The 9,246-nt window shown below is 46.9% G+C and overlaps 1 protein-coding gene across 3 annotated transcripts in view; it reads right to left on the bottom strand.

Moving 5' to 3' along the window:
- Positions 1–9,246, bottom strand: part of chm (CHM Rab escort protein) — a 24,576-nt gene that overhangs the window by 6,300 nt on the left and 9,030 nt on the right. For all 3 annotated transcript variants that reach the window (XM_005950744.2, XM_042215818.1, XM_014330505.2), the window contains exons 2-12: positions 8,982–9,048; positions 8,624–8,696; positions 8,408–8,532; positions 8,227–8,333; positions 8,106–8,152; positions 7,874–8,020; positions 7,632–7,748; positions 4,829–4,940; positions 4,508–4,730; positions 2,474–2,551; positions 202–306 (exon numbers count right to left, since the gene is read on the bottom strand). In XM_005950744.2, coding sequence (XP_005950806.1) covers positions 202–306; positions 2,474–2,551; positions 4,508–4,730; positions 4,829–4,940; positions 7,632–7,748; positions 7,874–8,020; positions 8,106–8,152; positions 8,227–8,333; positions 8,408–8,532; positions 8,624–8,696; positions 8,982–9,048 — 1,201 coding nt within the window. The remainder of the gene's footprint in view (positions 1–201; positions 307–2,473; positions 2,552–4,507; positions 4,731–4,828; positions 4,941–7,631; positions 7,749–7,873; positions 8,021–8,105; positions 8,153–8,226; positions 8,334–8,407; positions 8,533–8,623; positions 8,697–8,981; positions 9,049–9,246) is intronic.

A 9,246-nucleotide genomic window follows, 5' to 3' on the forward strand; every position in this document is an offset into this window, starting at 1 on the left:
CTGTCACGTGGACCCACTAAATGACTGCTGTCTCTCTTTCTCGCTCACTCCCCCTGGCTTTATCCGACACGCACACACACAGACACACACACACAGACACACACACACACGCACACACAGAGACACACACACACACACACACACATTTAGATACATTAGATCTCATCAACAATCAGAAATCAGTGATTGGTTGATACTGACCTGGTGGGCGTGGTCACCTGCCGGTCTGCCCCCACAAAGCCGTCCTCCACCACAAAGTGGCTGCAGCTGATTCGCTGTCCTCGGCTGTCAATCACCGCCTTACACCTGAAACAACAGCAGAGATGCCGCGACGTCACCGATCAGACCACCGAGCAGCTGGTCCTGACGAGGGTCACATGACTTTATACACCAACCACTGGCTGACTTTAATCCTGACACTGACCTTTGAACTGAAACAGGAAGCAGGAAGTGAGTCGGTGTTAGACTAAATGTTTACAGCATCATGTTTCGTGGGTTCATAACAGACCAGCTCAATGATGACGCTATGACATCATCACCTGACACAGGAGCTGAACCGCTTACTAGATAAATAAGTATGAGCTGTAACCACCTCGGACTGTGAGTCTGAGGCAGCAGATAAATGTTGAACTGCTTTATGAAGTTTGAGACTTTAAGAACTCTGAGTCGTCCTCGAGACGCGCAGTGACCCGCTTAGCCCGCTTTATTAAAACACTGATGATAACCGCAGTCATAATGAGCGCCGGGCTCAGGGCGACCATGATGGATCGACCTGCTCCACTCTGCAGCCTCTCAAGGCCGCCTCCACACAGCTCCACCCGATTACTGCGAATAATGATGCACACGGGCCTCATCCATAACCTGCACACACACACACACAGTCAGAGCGCCTTTTAGCTGCGTTAGCATTTTTACTCCACAGTCTGAGTAACGAACAACAACCAGACGGATCATCAGTCACAACGACCTGCTTCCAGCTGAAACACCAGCTACACAGAACTCCATTAAGAATCTGTCTCATTTAAGGTTTTCAGCTAAACACAGTCGAGCGACTGACTGGTTACATTTGAACCAGTGCAGAATAAAAACGAGCTCCGTCATCACTGCAGGAAATGATGCGAAAATCAGAACAAACAGTCCACCGACAATCTGTCTGATTTTAGCTTCATACAGTCGTCTGTGGTTCAGTACAAACACAGGAAACCAACAGCTGACCCAGAGTAATCTGATTACTGCCGCCTGTGATTTATAACTTTAATTTACCAGGAGGGATGCTAACAGGCTAACAGGCCGTGTCTATGCGTGTGCGTGTGTGTGTGTCTGTGTGCATGTGTGACCTTCCAAATACAAACCTGCCTGTCAATCAATCATTTAATCAGAAAACTGATGAGGCTGCAAACAATGATAGAGAGACACTGACAGAGAGAGAGAGAGGGAGGCGTGCAGAGAGGAGTCATCTATCAGAGAGGAGGAGGAGGGGGAGGCAGCCGCGGGCTGATGAAGAGCCTCAGAGGTTAAATTATGATGTTCATTTCCTCTCCATAAATTGAATATTTTACTGATCATAAATTATCGTCCAATCACAGCTCAGCACAGGAAGGTTCCTCTCTCTCACACACACACACGCACGCACACACACAGAGTGGTTGCCGTGGCAGCCTGTGTGATCAGTGCTCTTTGTTCAGCCTTTAATTAAGTTAAAGGTTAAACACAAATGATAATAACTAAGCAGGAAGTGATTCACAGCAGCGGCCAATTAAAAGCTCCAGAAACGCTCGGGGGCGTGGCCAAACCAAACGAACACACCCTGCAGTTTAGCATGATGCACGTGTTTGTGTGTATGTGTTACCATGGAGACAGTCAGAGGACAGGGATGTGGGGTTGATGTAAACACATATTTCCTCACCTCCATGTTTGATTTTATAACTCTGGTTTTTCTCTCTGTCAACGTTAGATTTGAAAAACTGTGAAGTATAAGAAACAAACATTTCTCCTGAAACATCCAACCACAAACATTTAATTTGAAATGCCACAGGAAGTGCTGTTTGTATGACCAGCATGACGTGGCGCAGGTTAACGATGAGCGAGACTTTAAACAGAGCAGAGAACAGAGGGGAGGAAGCGAAGGCCAAACGCCAGCCCGACAGGAAGCTGTCAGTCACAGTCTACTCTACTGCGCTTTACTCAGAGGTTTGATTCTAGTGATGGAGTTGCTCTTGTGACCCATCCAGTGACATCACTCACAGTCTGATGACATCACACTGTCAGCTTGACTCACCTCACTCGGACCCCCAGCTGAGTAGGTACTAATAAAGTACCCAGTACCAGTACTATCAGCTATCTTAGGCAAAACACTTAAAACCAAGTCGAGCCAAGTATGTGCTGGCTGTGGTACTACATAGAGCAGTACCAGTACTACAGAATTATACAGAGCACCGACAGTACTACAGTACTGCAGGTACGGCAGGTGTACCTGTTGGAGTCCTTGTCCACGATCAGGCAGCTGACCGAGTGTCTGAGGCAGTAGATCCCTCCAAACACAGCACTCATCCTGAAACACACAACAACAAAGCAGCCAATCAGCACGCAGGAGAACATGTGACCTGTCTGTGCACAAGTATGTGGACACCACACGCACTTCCTGACCTCCAGCGAGACTTTCAAAATAAAAGTTTTATTAAGGCAGTATTAAGGATTAAGGAGCAGGATGTCCTGAGTTCAATTCCACCATCAGGCCTTTCTGTGTGGAGTTTGCATGTTCTCCCCGTGTTTGCGTGGGTTCTCTCCGGGTACTCCGGCTTCCTCCCACCATCCAAAGACATGCAGCTTGTGGGGATGGTTTAATTGGATAATCCAAATTGCCACTAGGTGTCAATGTGAGCGTGAATGGTTGTCTGTCCTTGTGTGTTGGCCCTGCGACAGACTGGCGACCTGTCCAGGGTGTACCCCGCCTCTCGCCCTATGACAGCTGGGATAGGCTCCAGCGCCCCCCGCGACCCTGAAAAGGTTCAAGGTTCAAGGTTCTTTATTTGTGAGCGACCCTGAAAAGGTTCAAGGTTCAAGGTTCTTTATTTGTCACATGCATAGTTATACAAGTATAACACATAGTGAAATGTAGCCTGACACGCTCCTCGACATGTGCAGAAAAATTGGGTGGGGGGGTGTGTGTAGAGGAAGAGGATATATATGTATACACGTATGTGTATATGTGTATATATGTATATATATACAGACATATAGTATATACATTGGGTGAATGTGCAGTAGTAGCGGAAGGATAAGCGGAAGCGAATGGATGGATGGAGCAGGATGTCTGATGGTGTGGTTACCATGGTGTCTCAGCCAATTGTCTGTCTGTATTACTGGCCCCTCCCCCTCCAGCACCGCCATAGATTAATAACATAATGAAATTACAGCTGCTCCATAAATCAGAGCAAAGGGCTCTCATTAAACACACACACTCCACTCAGCTGTAAGTGTGTGTGAGAGAGATTGTGTTGACCTTCTCACGCAGAGCTAACACACACACACGTAACATCAATGTGTCATCATGTGTTAATCACAGCGTGTGTGTGTTCTCATTTATTTGATGGCGAGCCAAATCACACACACAGTGCTCTGTTTTCCTTTAATCAGGAATCTGTGTGTGTGAGTGTGTGTGTAGGTGTGATAACAGCATCTGTGGGGCCATCGTGGCTCAAGAGTTGGGAGTTCGTCTTGTAATTGGAAGGTTGCCGGTTCGAGCCCCGACTCTGGCAGTCTCGGTCGTTGTGTCCTTGGGCAAGACACTTCACCCGTTGCCTACTGGTGGTGGTCAGAGGGCCCGGTGGCGCCAGTGTCCGGCAGCCTCGCCTCTGTCAGTGCCCCAGGGTGGCTGTGGCTACAATGTAGCTGCCATCACCAGTGTGTGGATGTGTGTGTGAATGGGTGGATGACTGGATGTGTAAAGCGCTTTGGGGTCCTTAGGGACTAGTAAAGCGCTATATAAATACAGGCCATTTACCATCTGTCACATGACCTTTGACCTTTTTCTGAGCCCACTCAGCATCTGTTTCCATCTGGAAAAAAAAAATGAAACTAAAATAATCACACAAGTAAAATCAGCTCATGAACCACCAAGCACAGGCTGCTGCCCCTCTGCAGGCTTCCAGAAGCTGTCCAATTAGAATGAAGTGGGCTAAAGCAGCCGCACAGAGGCCCAGCATCAGACAAAGAAAGATTATTATGACCCATGAATCATGCAGAGCTGCTCCTGCAGAAGAATAAAGAACAGAGCCGAGACTCAGATCCTCGCCTCGGATCTGACCGACGTACCTGGTTACCTGTACCCTGCTACTCATCGCGTTTGTCACTCTGGTGGCTTCATCACGTCCACGTCACACTCAATACATCAGAACTCGAACAGTTCTTGCAACAGGTGAGCTCTGGGCGACTCAGGGTGCAGAGTAGCCTGCTAGCTGAGCACAGTAGTACTCACTGACAGTAGTACTGTAATACTGGTTCTTACCTGCAGAAACACTGGGGAATCTCTCCAAGTCCGTACACAGGAAACAGAAAGGGAGTGTTGCCATAGCGACCCAGGCAGCGCAGGAAGTGGCGCGTGGAGGCGAGCCCCACCTCGGTGAGTGTGTCTTCTGTCACCATGGCAATGGAGTGAAGCAGGAAGTGCTGCAGGTTGTCGCCCAGCTGCTGCTCGCGAAGGAACTCCAAAAATGGCCGACCGTTGTAAGCTAGAGGATGGGGAGGAAGTGCATCATTACCCACAATCATCTGATGTTGGTGAGAGTGACCTTATGATGTCAGCAGGTGGACAGGTGAGGCATCTCACCTTGGTGCTCCTCCGTCTCCTCCACACAGGAAGTCAGGAAGCGCATCAACTTCCTCTTTTCAACCACAGACAGCTGACGGCTTGCAAACACGTCTGCTCTGCTACAGGGCACCTGACGGACAGGTGAGCACAGATAGGTAAACACAGTAGGGCTGCCACGATTACGTTGACTAGTCACGATTATGTCGACTATCAAGATCGTCAACGACTGATTTAATAGTCGATGCGTTGTTTGAAGCTTTGTAAGATCACAAAAGACGCAGGAATAAGTAGCAGGATTTAAGAGTGTAATAACGGACTGAAACAGAAGATGGCAGCACTGCATGTACAAGGATGCCAGCTGCCGTTAAACCCCGAAGAAGAAGAAGCAGCAGTGTCCGTTATCATAGCTGTGTCCAAATTCGCATCCTCCTGTGCCCGCATTTGTAGGCCGATTACGTAAGAGCGACACGACGAAGACGTGTCCAAATTTGAAGACTCCGACAAATGCGGCCAACCAGAATTTGAAGGATGGGTCGGGTGTATACTTCTGGCCCAACCTATCCCAGAATTCATAGCGCGGCCCTAGCTCAGTTTCCAACAATGGCGGCAGCTAGTTAGTTTTAATATTACTCTTATTATTCTTTCTGGGTCACAAAATAAACGTTTAACATATTTTCAGGCGAGAATGTAGCTGTGTAAACCTCAAATATCTGCTCAGTTTATCAGGACACCGCATATTTTCAAAAGCGCTCCGACGTTTTCGGAGACGTCTGTTACCCACTAGCTCGATAGCTAGCCGGGGGCTAGGTCACTAGCGCCGTGAGAACACCGGACTCCCGGCAAATCGTTTTCAAACCCACCGCCGTCTTTCACTACTCAGGTTAAACATGATATATGAGTCACTTAGATAACTTAAAATGTTATTGTTTGGCTTTTTTCAGTATTTTATTTGTTCCTGAGTAAATCGGTTTGGCTGAGATTAAAGTTATAGTTTTTACACAGCTGAATAAACGTCAAGCAGACAGCTGATTATCAGAAGTGTGAGATGCTGGAGAATTACTCCGGTGTCCTGTTATATTTTAGATAGCAAGGAGTTTATTAAACTTCACGCGAAACTGGGAATGGTATTGATAAATTTTCACGACTCCTAATTCCATTTTCGATTCTTTATCGATTCTTTTTAAAAAAGGAGAACACTAAGGTCGATTAGCTTAGAACTTTGTTTTATATCTTCTCTTTGAACAAGATAGAAATTTAGGAGTAACATGGCCTTACAAACCCAACAGTGAGATCTTAAGAGATCCAGCCTACGGCTCTTCAATGGGGTGTCACAGGGTCCCCGGAAAAAATTGTAAATGTAAAATAATAAAATAAATATTCTTCTGTAGCAATAACAAAGTATAACATAAATTATTCTGTAGCAATTACACAAGAATATCCAGTAATGTCCCTGCCTACAATTAAACACATTCACTTACTGAAAATCATCTGCTGTGGCAAACGGGTGCAAGCCTTTGACCACAAACTGAGTCTCTGCTCGGTGACATTCGTCTATCCTGCCTGAAAGGAGACGCTACCGGTAGACTGCAGCGAGAACTGCCAGCATCTGAGCCAGACTCTGTCTCATCATGGTCACTAAATGCACAGTAATGGCAGGTTTGTAATAAGGCAGATCGCGCTAACATAATATGCACTGTTAGTTGATTATTTACCTGCCGCATTAACGGGAGAGGACGTGCAAACGTTACCGCTGCTGCTGGGCTGAGATTCACGAGTCCGGAGCGGAATTAAAAACACGACATTCATTTAAGGTCATCGCGTGTTTTGTGAGCAAATGCTTTTGCATATTCGTAGTGTTTCCTCCCTTAAATGAAATCTCTACTTTACAAGTATTGCAAGTTGCCCTGTTGTCATCCGTTCTCGTAAAGTATAACCAAACTTTTGAGCGTTTGAGCTGCTTAGGCGCCGTGTGGGACAACAAAGAACCGGTTTTCGATACCCATCCCTAACCGAGACAATCTTTAATAAACTACCATCTTGTCTTTATTTTTAGTTAGCACAGACCTTAAACACTTAAAGCTGTAAGCTAATGATAGTTCTATAAGAGCAGATGCTGCTGGTGCAATAAGCTGTAAGTTTTATGTCCAATGGATGATGATCTGATTACTCGACTAATTGCAAAAATAATCAGTGACTAGTCGACTCTCAAAATAATCATTTGTGGCAGCCCTAAAAACAGACAGGTAAACGCAGACAGGTAAACGCAGACAGGTGAGCGCAGACAGGTGAGCGCAGACAGGTGTTTATTATTTATCTAATTCAGTCCCGACAGAACCTGCTAGGTTAGCTGCTGTCATCAGCGTGCAGTTTAATGGTTTGACTCTTATAAAACAGCCTGCGCAGGTCAACCAAACTTAGCTGCCCAGGCCCGAGACCACCCTCACAGACCTCTGAACAAACCCGTCTCTGACAGATGACAGACCTCTGAGCTCAGCAAAGAGAAGCCCGGTCACTGGCACGATCACCGAGCCAAACGTGGAGGCGACACAGCGGCCACTCTCACAGGTCGATGCCAAAACCATTTAAGACCTACTTCACCTCAACATTGACTTTGTTTCCTACACGAACATAGAGGAAGTAGTTCACACAACAGTACGAGGCTGTGACCTGTCAGCTTGTGAAGAGTTTCGACCTGTCAGAGCAGGTGCTGATGTGATGACACCTGTGTTTGTTGTGTTGATTTCACTCTTCTGAGTGCGACTGTTGTTTCTGTTGTTCTCATGCAGACATGACCGACACACAGAGACAGAGCAGCTCGTACCTGCTCCACGCTGCCGTGGCGATAGGTCAGTATCCTGGTCACATTCTTGAACTCTGCATAGCGACTGACGTTTGATTTGATGAGCAGGTCGACCAATGAGCCGCGAGAGTACATGAGCTGGAGGGAGATGAAGATGAAGCAACCGGAGCTTGGGTCAAACAACCAATCAAAAAGCAGTGGGATACACCAAGGGACACGATTGGCCGAGAGGACTGTCCTTTGTTGTGCTGATGTCATGTTACCTTAGAAACCAGGTCGATGTTGAACCGGCGTCCTTCCTTTTCCAGCTGGGTGTAGCTGATTTTCTTCCTGGTTGGCTCTGATTGGCTGGGAGGAGCAGAGGGCTGTGGCTGATCCGCTTCTGGCTCCTCCCCCTGTTCCTGAGCAGCCTGTGATTGGAGGAAGTATGCAGTTATTATTGTTCGGCCAATCAGGAATTGATGTGAATGTCAGGGGAGGGCTGCTCTTCCTCACCTGCTCGTCTCCCTCAGCGGCCTCACCTGTTTCTTCTTCTTTTGAACCTGAAAGAGCTGATTGGTTTAAAACCTGCTAATCGAAGCTCAGAGAGTCGATACAGGATCAATATAAGACAGACCTGCTGATTCGGTCTCTGATGGCTCTTTAGCAGCGTCTTCACCTGCTGCTCCAGCCTCTTCTTCTTCTGTGGTGTTTAGAGGCTCCTCCTCCTCCTCGGCTTCTTCACTGAGACGTATTGATACCTTAATCAATAAACTGATCTCTAGTTGATGTGACCTTACAGGTATGCAGGAGTTTACCTGATGTAGCAGAACACCTGCAGGTTACTGATGGAGGCGGAGTCTGAGCCTGACAGGTAGATCAGCTCCTCCCCTTCTTCCACCAAGCTTGACCGATCCTGGACCTCCTCTGACAGAGACTCTGCCTACAAACACACAGGAAACTCACTGATGACTTCCTGTTGGGCATCTGGCCCCGCCCACCAAATCAACAACCTGACAATCAGTAACTCTTACTTGATGCTCCTGTATCCAGGTGAGCAGAGCGTTGAAGGTGAAGCTTGCCCAATTGGCTGCATAGTAGCTCCGCCTAAAGACACACAGGAAGCTGTCACTTCCACAATAAAAGCATCGCTCTATGCTCTTATTCTGACACTCTGACATCAAGCAATTGATCTAACTGACTGATCTATCTCTGATAAAATATTTTATTGCTGTAATGTGAAAGCGTTTCTGTAGCAACGCCCTCAGTTATCAATATACAAATACATCAATTCAGCAGATACTTATTGATTTTACCTCACCTTTGAAAACATTCTGTAATTGATAACATTGATTATTAATCAGTAAGTGTTCTTGATGAATAAGTAATGACCTGTCGACGTGAAGAACTCTCTGTCCAACTCTGGAACACGCGGCTGCCACCACCGACTCAGCAAGACCTGATCACACAATCAATAATCAATAAGCAGCAGCAGGCAACAGGAATGAGGGGACATAAGGAGAGAAAGCTAGGAAAGGAAACAAGGAGACAGAAACCAGGCCTCAGCACAACCAGGGCCCTGTTTCAGGAAGCCGGTTTAGAAAACTCAGAGTGAAAAACGATACTCAGGGTTGAGTAACCCCGAACTGTCCAACTC

Source organism: Haplochromis burtoni, unplaced genomic scaffold (genome assembly GCF_018398535.1).
Source record: "Haplochromis burtoni strain Fernald_Lab_line unplaced genomic scaffold, NCSU_Asbu1 Contig_831, whole genome shotgun sequence".
Taxonomy (NCBI): domain Eukaryota; kingdom Metazoa; phylum Chordata; class Actinopteri; order Cichliformes; family Cichlidae; genus Haplochromis; species Haplochromis burtoni.